Source organism: Neltuma alba, unplaced genomic scaffold, assembly GCF_004799145.2.
Source record: "Neltuma alba isolate B1F8T4 unplaced genomic scaffold, ASM479914v2 tig00004490_pilon, whole genome shotgun sequence".
In the NCBI taxonomy this organism is placed as follows: domain Eukaryota; kingdom Viridiplantae; phylum Streptophyta; class Magnoliopsida; order Fabales; family Fabaceae; genus Neltuma; species Neltuma alba.
The window spans coordinates 176-13,024 of NW_021633730.1; the positions used below are offsets into that span (position 1 = coordinate 176).

A 12,849-nucleotide genomic window follows, 5' to 3' on the forward strand; every position below is an offset into this window, starting at 1 on the left:
AAGCTATGAAAGCTTCGTTTACCTCGAGAGACCCACCCAAAAAAAGAAGTCATGAAAGCTCCCTGTTGCAATCTCTAGCTCCAGCTAAACCACAATGGAAGTCAGATGGGCCGAGAACAAAGACCCCGGCTTGCCCTTGTGGTGCGAACAAAACCCATGTTCATAGAGGCGGGTCCCACTATGTCGGCTTATGGAGTCGCACAGAAATGAAAGTGGGGCACAGTCCTTTAACGTGAGAACAACCTCTGTGAACAAAGTCACCAGGAAGTTTCTGAGTAGGAAGGGTTTTGAGGGGGTCTTGACGCGGCCGGCAATGATCAGAGGCCGGCATGTTGAATGGACAGCGACCCCGTTCGGGTTCTGCTTTACAGAGACACAGTGCACGTGACCATGGACTCTCTTGGGGGCACCCTCGGGCCCTTCATCTTCTTGTTCCATTCACTCTTCATGATTGTGGCCTCGTGTGGAAAAGCTCCTCCATTCACCATGACTTGCGCGTGCTCTCTGCTCAATTAATGTAACTATGGATGCATTTATAAGTTCCAATTGTGACATTTAATGGTCTTGATTACTTGGAAGGTTGTTGGCCAGACAAAAATACGATCACTCCAAGATTTTTCAAATTCTGTGCCACACGAAATTTCTCATCAAATGTGTCCATGAATAGTCTTGAATGAATGAGCATAGTGTTCCCCCTCCTTTTATTATTAAATGCTACATGGGCTTCTTAATAAAAATCTACTTAGTTAATGCATGGAAGTTAAAAAAACTAGTTAAATGAGTAAATTTTTTTAAATATCCTTTTAAATCATTTGTATTGAAACTACTTTGATGCAAATTCTCTTGACGTGCAATGAATAAGAATAATGTGAAAATAATTGATAAGTATGAGATACAAGTATATTAAAGCTTTATCTTTAAGATCCAACTTAATCCCAAGTACCTTTTATGTTAGAGATCCCATGGATAGCACAATATAATTGCTTGAAAAACCTAAATTTGTAAAAAAAAAAAAAAAAAGCCTACCAGGTTGACACTGAGCTATTTAAAATCAGGCAAATAAACCCCCAGAAGTCTTTAATTTGCTGGTTTTGATAGATTGCATGATATTTTTCCTGACTCTTCTTAGTTTTTATTATAGGGCTTCATCAATTACTCTTCTAAAATTAAAAAAAAATTCTATAGCATTAGTTAAATTTTATAACTTTTCATCAAATTATCCTCAGTCAACTGAAATCCGTTATTTAAATTAAAGGTCATAATATAAATATTTAATATAACTATGTAAAAGGTCTTATATTAAAAGATGTAGGGAAGAAGCTAAGAGAAATTATAGTTCCATCAAATATATAAATTTTTTGGCCAACAGTTCAATCACATATTTAAGATACCGGAGATCAGATGCGCATGTCGGGGGAATTGAGTAAATGTCATCTCATAAAGAACGCGGGAAATGGGCAAATATAAGGCGACAAATAGCATCGCATACCTGAGTCAGCTTGTCCAATCCGAATATTGGATGTTTGTCATTGAGGCATAAATCATAAGACGAAGTTGAGCCCCACCTCCCCTTCTCATTAACATTATGTGCCCTCTCACCATTTTTGCCTCTACCAACAGAGGTTGAGCCTATTTGTTTCTGCATGTGCCTATGAGCCACTCTATAGTTTTCTTTTTCTTTTTCTTTTTTGTTTTTGAGAAAGCTCAAATTTTCAATAGACAAGGTTTTGGTTTTTGGACTCTCTGAAAGTTGTGTGAATATTATTATCATCAGATAAAAATACGTCAGGATGATCTGATACATGGTAAAGAGCTAAATCTCCCAGTGAAAATCTTATGGGGTTTGAGAACCATTTTCCGGACAAAACTAGAGACTAGCTAGTATCATAGAGCTTTATCAGAACAACCTCGCTTGATGATCAAAATGTTGTCGAGGAGATTTTTATTTCATGTCATGAAGTTAACTGCTTCAAAAGCTTAGCGGCAGTTTGCACTTTGAACTTTGCAGGGCTGAGAAGGGACATGGCCATCATGTATTGGTTGGGTTTATTACAAGCTAGACCTCACCTTCAAGCCAAAGAAACAGCCCTGTGTTGCAGATAAGGGTGTTCTCTGATAGTGTGTTGATTCAGTGGAATATTAAAGGGAGAAAAAAAAAAAAAGAAAAGGGAAGATAACACGGTTGTTCAAAGGATGCATCCCCCAAAAGGTAAGGGGGATAGTCATGGGGAACAAGGGTGTCCTTCATTTAGTAAAAGTGGATGAGCAGTCTCTCTCAGATGAGTTTTAGCAAAGGAGACAAGGTAATAGGTGTTGCTGTATCATCTTAGGTGGACTCTGGCCCTGTGCAACCATGGGCCATTACATGTCATCCACCACATATTGTTTCTTTCATATCTTTAACCCCTTCACCTTCTATATATATGTCTGGAGTTTGGACCGTTCAGGTCACTAAACACAGCAGCTTCAACTCCAAAGTTCAGACCTCCATTAACTATTTCCAGGAAAGCTTCAAGTGGTTGAGTGGGCGGAGAGAAATCAAATGGCAGCAAGTGTATTCTCAGTGAGGAGTTCAAGTTCAAAGCTTCGGTCACAGTCATGGGAACGCTGTTCGAAGCAGATAAGGCAGCAGAGAACTCGCCTTTACATTATCTGGAGATGTACTGTGTTGCTTTTATGCTGGCATGACTGATCTTATATCTATCACACCTTCCTCCACCTTTCTTTCTGGTGATGACTGATGGGTGATCACTTACCATGCCCTTGAGCTTATAAGCTTTTGGGAAATGGTGGGGTGAGTGTAAACTGTAAAGCAAGTTTGAACTAGCTATTCTATGTTCAGATGTAAAAAAACTAGATGAAGAAGCCGTCTGCTACATGTGTGTAAACAGCAAATTAGCGTGAAGATGGAGTTAGAAACAACGCGCCATATTCTCTTAGTTTCATCAATAGTAGTTTTCTTTTCTTTTCTTTTCTTTTTTTTCCCCTTCAAATTTATTAACGCCTGCTTTTTCACAAAGCTCAGTCTTTACACTCAGCTTTATGCTAAAACAAAGCTAACATGAAGCTAAGGAACTATGTCAGAATAAGGCAGTCTTGTAGATTATATCATCATATATAACTCCTAAATTTTGCTCGGCCGGGTTTTGGACCCAAAAAGGAAAAAAACGGCTACTTGTTGCCTTGTTCAGAAAGTTATTGTTCTAATCTACCATCATTAACACTCTTATCTGCAACTATCTGATGGAAACAAGCAGCTAATATATAATACTGCAACTCATAATTGAAAACCCTGGGTTGGAATCACGGGACTGCAGCCGCTATCAACACTAGAACTCTATGGATCACAGTTGATTGTTTTGGCTAGTTACAAAGTTTTGTTTAGTCGTGATGACTGATCTTTTCATCATGAAGGAAGGTGGCTGGGTTGATGGGAAATTTCTGGATTTGGGTCTTGGACAGTGCGAAGAGGGGAGGAGGAAGTTTTAGAGTTATGAGAACCAAAGACGGGTTCGTAGGGTGGTGTATAGATGGATTTGAGTCATATTCCAAAGAGAGCGCAATGCCTTATTTTGTCTTTTCATCTCGCATCTCATTTTCATCTATCCAGTTCTCGGAATATGTCACCATGCTACACTAAGATGGCATGAATATGTGTTGAAAATAGATATTTTTCCCCTGGGTTTTATATATGTCAATTGTCAAGCTTGTGGACATAGGGGAATTCAAGGAAGAAGGAAGTTGCAGATTTTTTTGTTACTACCTTCGGTCTTAATTATAAGACTTTATCTGTAAATTATAAATAAAATCTTATAATTAAAAGTAGAGGTAGTATTATCTATTAATTTTCTAATATTGTCTTTTCGGAAAAATTTAGAAGAAAAAACTTCTCCTAAAAATAAAACAAAATAAAAGAAACCAAAACTATATATGCCTCCCGGGTCTTTGAGCTCAGGCCCGGCCCAAATATAGCATTTAAAAGGGAAATTAAGAATTTGCACGCGCTATGAATGGGCTTCTACTAGGGTCTAACAATTCTTCTTTTTTATCCAAATAAAATAAATAAAATTTCAATAAGGTGACAGGAAAAATAGAATGTTCAAAGCCCAGACAACATGAAAATCTAACCCTGAGGCCTGAACTACATAAAGAAAAAATTATAAAGCAGTGGACCATAAAAATCCGAAAAATATGCTGTGGGTGGCACGCACACGGCTTCAAGTGGGCGAAACCCCCAGCATGAATTCAAAGTACTATAACGCTTCATTTAATGATTCCTTTTACAGAATCAGGAAGGTGGTGGAAACACAAAACCAAACATCTTCCTCTCTGCCCTCCAATCACGAATCAAGCAACATCATTACATTTCAATTTCAACCAGCAAATATCACCAATTCCGATTTGAATTCCTTCAATGGAAGGATATTCGTCATTAGATTCTCATATAATATTGTTATAATCTAATAGTTTTGAGAGGGGAGTTCCAAAAAAAAAAATTTAAATAAAAAATGAAAAAGTCTTCCTATCATGACGATTAAATCATAATCTCATGGTTGATAATTTAACTAAACTCAATTGAAAAAGTTAATTGAAAAAAAATTCAAGAGATGGAGCATATAAGAACTAAAATCCAAAATGGACCCTCCGGAGCCGAACTAATCTATCCAAATCCAGCGGTTGGTGAACGAACGAAGCGCGGAAAGGGTCCAAAGTCCAATCACCGATGGAAGGATCTGGGCCGTTTATTGGGCTACGTGGATTGATCTGATGCGTTGAATCACGAACGGCTGCAATTGGAGCTGGCAAAATGTGTTGAGAATTCGAACGCGTTCTGCACATAAAGTGTGGTGTTTATTTTGTTCTGCATCGCTATCGACGATGCCTAAACTTCCTTGGATTTTAGGAATTCAGTTCTGAATCTTTCAACCATCAATTGGAAGCCGCGTCAGAGGCCAGGCTTTGTGACTCTATGGGATATTTGCATCATCTTTCTCTTTCAGAAGCCTACCATTCTCACAACAACACAGGTGTCTTCTCTGCAAAGGGAACATTATTATGAAACACGTCACCAGTTGTGCTTCATAACGTAATGTATATGACAAAGCAAACTCGTCATGCTGTTTCAAGCACACAGTGGTCCAACAATAAATCTCATTCCGCATTATTGAGGCAAGTAGGCAACACGGTCCCCATCATTTCTCGAGAACAACACGAAATTCAGGGACAAGAATGAAACATTAGCCCTGGCTGGGACAGAAAGGAATGGGAGCGATTTCTGACTTTCGGCTTCTGCTACTATTCATTTTCTATTCATTAGACTGTTCATTTTAATTTTGAGCTTGTTGAATCTCCTTTCCAAGAAAATAGGACGTTTTCCCGAGATCTTTCAACTTTTGATTCAAGCCTTCAAGTTTTTAATTGACCTAAAATTGCTTCCTCTCCTCAACATACACGAAGTTATCATAAGTTCAGAATTTGATTGGCCGACAGAGTTGATTCCCTTGGGGTTTTGTTAAAGCCTAATCCAAACCAATGCTCATCATTCCTGATCTACAAGTTAATATTGCTCCTAGCTCCTCCCTTCAGTTCCATTGGTAATCCTCCAGAAAAATTAATGCACATCCCTGCTTATTAAATTTTTCCATTCTGGGTGAAAAAGTCTGTAAACCTAAAAAAAACTACAATATACCCAGTGAAAAGTCCTGAATTCGTTTTTTGATACTGCAAAGAAAAAAAATTGTCATTCAGAAAACCGTAGACTTTCTCCTGCTTTCTTTCTTCTCGTTCCTTTGAGATGTTAAGCTCCAACAATCAACGTCACCTCGCCGCTAATTAAGACCGCCCACCTCTCTGTGTTGAAGACCAGAACAGAAAGTGAACCTTCCAAATGACAACTAGCGCGGCAAAAGGAAAATAAATGCCAGGAAATCTTAGGTATGTCGACGTCGATATTGCTATTGTGAAGATATAGAAACAAAAGTTCTTTTCTTCTTCCCAAGAGAACATATCCAATGCCATAAAACATTTGTGTGAACAGAAAACGAAGAAGACGTTTCTCCTTTGCAGTAACATTTTGTTTTATATATCTCAGCAACTAAAAGAGGAATAAAAAGAATTGACCTATGCTAGGGAATTATAATATAAACATTCCTTAGTTATACTTGCAATGCAAGAATTCTAATATAAACACATTAACATGCCTTTTCTTTTATTCTCTCGCTCTCTTTAATCTCTCCTTTCAATAGGTGTCACGCTGCATAACTTCTACCGTATGTGGTTGGCATTTGCCCCACGCTCTTGACCAGCGTGTGAATAAATGATGAAAACGTCTCCTGCGGTTCAGGAACAGGGTAGTTGATGCAAAGTGCAAACCCCATCAAGAATAGTTCTGCACTTCACCTAAAAAATCATCACACAAATTGGATGATCCATGGTAGAACAAACCCATCCTCTTGGAAGTTCCATTTGTAAGTCCTATGTCATGGACTTCGTAAGTATTTAAGCGGGTTTAAGGAGGCCATATATATGAACTGTAAACATTAAAACTCTTTCCTGAATCTGACGCATTAGCGTGAGAGAGAGAGAGAGAGATTTGAGATGGAGAGAGTGAAGGTGATAAATTTAATAGCGATCGTAGGAGTGGCATCGCTGGCATTAGTGTCGAAGATGGAGAGCCTGCATATCGGGGCACCAGCAGAGCCTAGGCCGCTTTGCGCATCTCAATTTGCACTTGCAAACTATGCTTGTGCAAGGCTTCCTTTCACTCCAGGAACGCCGCCGTCTCCTCCCCCCTCCCCGGACGACGGCCATAGCCATCGACAACGACACGGACACAGACACAGAAACGGACACGGACATGGACACAGACACCGTCATCACACTAGTCAGGAGGAGGATTGTTGCAGGTGGGTTAAGGAAGTGGATAGCCAGTGTGTGTGTGAGGTTTTACTTCGCTTGCCTCCCTTCCTTGTCAGGCCTCTTCATCAGTACACAGTCACCGTTGGAGATTTCTGTAATGCTACTTATTCCTGCGGGGGACCCATTTGATCACGTCTCTTAACCACCATGAAAAGTAGCCTAATGTTGTGTTCGATTAATAAGTTTTAATTTACGCTCATCTTTCTAATTAATTCCTTGTACTTATATATCTCTGGTTGTTTAGCTTCTGTGCGGTCACTCCTATTTCCTCTAAGGTTGAGACTATGGTTTGTTTGATTATCCACTCAACTCTTAGGAAGGTTAAAAATCAAATAAAGTGGTGTGAGCTTTTCACATGATGATCAGATTTACCAAAATTTGTGTTTAACACGAAAGAGTAAACAAAATTACATAAATGAAGTTTCTGGGGTACTCCTTCCTGATGAGTCCATGTGATGTACCTGATTTCTGCCATAGAAGCTTAGCTTGGATGGTGAAAATGAAACAATTTATGAGGTGATGTTAAGAATTCAAATTATCTCGATGTAAGAAAGAAGGCTAAAGTTAATAAATAAACAAATAAATTCCATCTTTATCATGTAAATCTACAGGAGTAGAGATTACATTGCTCTATGTTTAGTTATGATAAACTTTAAGAACATACAAGCATTTGATTTGCATGATCAGGCAAAATGCACCGTTTATAATTTTTAAATATTGCGATTGTCTATAAATATATATATATATATATATATATTCTTTAGTGGAAAACACCGCAACAATTTTTTTGTTGCATGAGAGTGTCAAATATGCTTGTCGTCCTTTGACTATTTGACTGCAAAGTTTTTTACACCATAACATCAAATAACATACTTACAAATTTTACAGAAAGTACTTATTTCAGATTTTTGCAAATACACATCTTTTTTATCGTTTCAAATTCGCTAAGTAGCAATTTTGTTCTGGATTTTTTTTTTCGCTCAATACAATTGATATCCTTAACTTTTGATTGACGCAATATTCTCCTTAAAAATTTTTAAAATGGTACAATATGGGCCGATGGTAACATTTTAGTAATGTTGACGGTTAGCTGATGAATAATTTTTGAGGGTCAATAATGAAAAATTTTGCCTCAAAAGATCGTTTAAAGAGTTGGTATCATAAGCTTTCAATTTATACAATCTTTTTAGGTTATTGTCGTTGAAAAAAAAAAAAAAATCCGACTTTTGTGAAAATCCAAATCAAAAAAATCTGAATTGAATTATAGTTGGGTTAAGGTGCGCCCAGCACCCCAACTATTTTTCCAGATGCTCCCAGTGTCCTAAAGTAATTTTTGATGCATCCAATATCCCGAACTGATTAAAACAACTCATCCATATGCCGAGCTAACAGAAAAATTAAGTTTGACCGTTACCTTGCTGACTCAGCCGAAGGTTGACCGAAAAATCCTACGTGGCGGACACGGAGGCGTGTGATGTGTATTATTTTGATAGGTTAAGATGCGCCCAGCGCCTCAAACTATTTTTTCAGGTGCTCCTAGTATCCTGAAGTAATTTTTGGTGCATCCAGTGTCCCAAACTAATTAAAACGGTGCGTCCACATCCTGGGCTAACAGAAGAGCCTCGTTTGACCATTACCTTACTAACTCAGCTGAAGGGTAACTGAAAAATCTTACATGGCGGACACGCAGGCATCTGATATGTATTATTTTTGACTGAAATTCAATTTATTTCCTCCTCTTCTAACATTTATCTTCTGCCAGTTTTTAAACTAAAAAAAAGAGACCACCGATCTACCCTCTTAAATCTTTGTACATGTATCACCTATTCAATCACATTCTTGTCTTTAACATTTTATCCCATTTCTTCCACTACTCCTATTTGAAACCGCAATTGCCATCACAGCACACTTCCGTCTCTGTCTCTGTCAACTTCTCATCCATCAGGTCTTGGACCGATACGGGAATCCAATATAACAAAATGGGTCCAAAATCCAGCAAAAACACAAAGCGCATTGATGCAATATATTCTTTTTTTTTTTTTGCCAAGATGCAATATATTCATTCAAAAAAGTGTTGTTCTCCTTGGACCATTTGCATAGTTACTCGCACTGGTAAAAACAATTTACTTATCATTCGTTTTTCCTATGATGATACTCCTCCAATCCTTAATATAAGATCTATTTAACTAATTTGATTATATTAAAGAAGTTAGGTAAGTTAATTAATTATAAGAAAAGTGATATATTTTTTCTAAAACAACATAGTCATTTTTCTTAATACCTCATCTCCCTCTTTACTTGATTATGATTGAAAGAGTATCCATAGGGGTAATTTAGAGAAATTGATAAATATAAAAAATGGGTCTTATATTTATAATCAAACCCAACTCAAGAATTGGGTTTCATATTAAAGAGCGAAGGAGTAAATTATAATTCAGCGTTTACAAAAATAGGCGCGTGGTTGACGTAATAGAAACATGGTTAGGTTCAAATGCGCGCGCGCGTGTTTTTACAGAAGAACCAAGTAGAATCACGGACGGAATTTAATGCGGAAGAATGTGTCATTGAGTGACTAATTTTGAATTTTTTTATTACGAAAATTGTTCAGTTGACATGTGAATCTGGGTGAGGGGTGGATAATGCAGGCACTATAAGTATGGGAGGTCATCCCTCCACCTCGTGAGGGTATTAAACAAAGTGTTGCGAATATGATCCATTTTTCCATCCCATATGATATGATGAGACCCTTTTCGCCGCATGTGATCTCTTCTAAGTCCAAACTCCCCACTCTTCTTTTTGTTTCCCACGCCACTCTTCTATTCTCTTGCTATCTTGTGTGTGTGTTACTATTTTTTTGTTTTTAATATAAGAGTTTGTTTGATTTTTATTTTGATCCAAAATATAAAACTCCAATTTACTTTATCTCTCTTAATTATTTATTTTTTTTCAAAGTAGTCATTGTAATAATAGTAATTCTAACTAATACATTTGATTAGCAAGGACATTTTAGGAAAGATAACATATATTTATTACAAATAACCAATTTAATTAGTTTTCTTAATCTACTCAGATTATTCAACTAGTTTTTATATTAACTAAGGACTGGAAGTGGTATTTTGTTAATTTCATCCACACTCGTATTCCTTAACAACACATTTCTATCTTGATTAATAAGCATTTGGCGGTTTGGGGGATATTTTGGGGCCAAAAAAAAAAAACTCAATACATGACAAAAACAGTCCAAAATATCACTCGAGGATTATTCATCGTTAGACAAATCAGAATTTCAAAGCATGAAGAGCTTTATCTTTCTGTCTTCCTCAAAATGTTATTCATCTTCAGAGTTGTCCGATTAATATCGTGGTAGAAAACAGGGCACGCGCAGGTCCTAGTTCATCCTTCCAGAGACACAGATCAAACCCCCTCCCCCCGCCATTCATGACTTTTAATTTATTTATGGTATTAGGACGCTATTTTTAGCCTTAATTAGGTTTAATGTCCCATAATGTTATATTTGTATTTCAGGCAGCAAATAAATTATTTAACCCAATCGATCCAATTTTTATCATTATTAGTGACGGAGGTTGGAACAAAATTAAATTTGCATGACATGCATGCATGATGAATGTTGAAGTGTCTTGTATATTACAGATAGAGAAAAAATATTTAATATATGTAAACATGAATAAGTAATTTATGATGAATTCAGATGAGTTGTGTATGGATAACTGGAATAAATGTTTGTCACTGTGCTAAATTCAAATCTCAACGAATTATTTATGAAAAGTATCGATTAGTAAAAATTTCCTATCAATGGAGAGGTGAATTGAATACAGATATTTGGTACTAATTTCATTAACGATGTCACATTTATTACACAAACAGCTTATTGGCCAACAAAAAAAGTATAAATAATGTGGGCAGTAAACTGTAACCGCAGCCCGTACAATATCGTATAAGAGACCAACAGTGTTGGTCTAAGTGAATGGACTTGGACACCTTAAACATCATGTCTTGAGTTTGATCCTTGAGACGGTATGTATGGAGCAATACTGTTAGAAGGGGTCCGTGCTACGGTGCCTGATAGTACCTGAGAGATTAGTTTTTCACTGTCTGAGTGGGAGGATACTCTAGCCAACCAAAAAATCGATCACAAGAGGGAGACTGAAGAGACGTGAAGTACTCAGCACGTTGCCGTAGCCATGGCGCTTTCCAGGGCCGACGACGACTGTCTAGGGGGGGCCAACATTCAGAGAGGGAATATTGTAAAGGAACCTGGCGACGTTCATAGCACTTGGCTCAGCCACCACCTTCTTCCATGCCTCCTCTGCTTCTTCCCCTTGCTTGCGGAACACGGTTGTCGCGTCTAGCCGCTGCATCTCCATCTCTTCACGTCGCGCAATCTCTGAATCTTCCCCAGTTGTTTACGTGCCAATTTATACGTGTTTTTCTTCACTTCATTCACCGCTTCTTCCAGTAACCTCTGCTTGATTCCTTCATCCCTTATCCACGATTCGTTTCGAAAATACTGATCGAACTCAGGAACTCCGATAGCTTTTCTAATCCCTCGTGAGTAGTCTCCCCTCGGATTGAAAAAGGGTCTCAGTTCATCTACCATTCCACTCTCCAACATTTGATCAACCCGTTTGGCCACGTATTGGTCGAGCACGGGCAATGACACGTCTGCCCAGAGACAACAGAAATCGTATCTCGATCGGAATTTATAGTCGTCATCGTCGATCAGTGCCTCAATATACGAGTTGGACCCTCCCACGATGATCGGAAGCTGTCCGCAAGACGTAATTGACTCGATGGTGAGTAAAGCCGCTTCACGGAAGTGGGAGGCCGTGAACTCTGAGTTGGGGTTCTCTGTTCCCAGCAAATGGTGAGGCACCCCTCGTCGGTCTTCCTTGGTGATTTTATTCGTGGCTGTGTCAAGGCCTTCATAGACTTGTATTTTGTCGGAGTTGATGATTTGTGCAGGAAAAAGGGTGGCGAGGTCAATGGAGAGCCTGGACTTTCCAGTGCCGGTGGCTCCCATGACCACCACCACCTTCTCTTTCTGCCTTGGAAGATTGATCAGTTTTCGACTGCTGGAAGGACTATCGATCAGGGTTTGTGCCACATTTCTGCTTGTTACCATGGAGATGCTCATGGCGGTCAACCTATATTTCACAGAGAAGGAACTCTACAGCGCAATGAAAACCCGACTAGAGAAGACCGGTGAGGAAGCTGATGCAACACTAATACAAGAATGACATATGTATATATCCTGAAAGCTCACTCAAAGAACTCAATTAGCATTGAATTTGAGAATGGGAAGAGGCTAGATGGTGGTGTATTTATAGGACTAGCTAGGGAGGGCGAAAGAGGTCAAAATACTCGACTCTGATGATAGCTGTTCGATGAAAAGAAACCAATGGTGTTGTGCAAATATTCTGATAATATTTATCTGTCTTTTTCTCTTTTTTCCCTTGCATTATATCACTATAGCTCACTGGTCCTGAGCCCTGAGAGGTTATTTGTGTCCCGTAAAAGCCAAGTGGGTACGGTGATTGCTGGAGCAGCAAATTGCACAAGATCAATGCCACCATGATAAGGTCTTCCTCATTATTCCCTTTTGTTTTTTTTTTTTACTTTAGTATAGTGACTAATGCAACTCTTCCACACCTCCTATCTGATCAACGAACAAGATCAATTGCCTTGTAATTAATACGCAGTATTGATGAGATAACGTTATATTTTTCAACTGCATCTATTTGAGTGTAACAAGAGACTCCCTTTTATGTTATACACTTATATGTGTAAAAGCAATATGGTTTCCAAATAATAACCGCAGGCAAAAGCTAATTCTTAGTTTATGTATTGGAACGAAACTGGAACAAGAATTGGCTAGGTAGGAGAAGATTTGTGAAGATAATTAGAGGGAAG

At 38.2% G+C, this 12,849-nt stretch overlaps 2 protein-coding genes across 2 annotated transcripts; one reads left to right on the top strand and one right to left on the bottom strand.

Annotated features, from left to right (window-relative positions):
- Positions 1–6,597: 6,597 nt before the first annotated feature.
- On the top strand, positions 6,598–7,047 carry LOC114744935 (selenoprotein Pa-like). Its single transcript, XM_028933079.1, has one exon. It carries the CDS (start codon positions 6,598–6,600, stop codon positions 7,045–7,047), a length of 450 nt encoding a protein of 149 aa, XP_028788912.1.
- A 4,103-nt stretch (positions 7,048–11,150) lies between these two features.
- Positions 11,151–12,236, bottom strand: LOC114744936 (adenylate isopentenyltransferase 3, chloroplastic-like). The gene is given in 2 exon segments (XM_028933080.1): positions 11,151–11,308; positions 11,311–12,236. Coding segments are annotated over 2 exon segments (921 nt in total). The 5' UTR covers positions 12,074–12,236.
- Between the last annotated feature and the right edge of the window lie 613 nt (positions 12,237–12,849).

Excerpts from the sequence above, each read along its gene's own strand:
- LOC114744935 (XM_028933079.1), top strand. The coding sequence starts at position 6,598 with ATGGAGAGAGTGAAGGTGATAAATTTAATAGCGATCGTAGGAGTGGCA.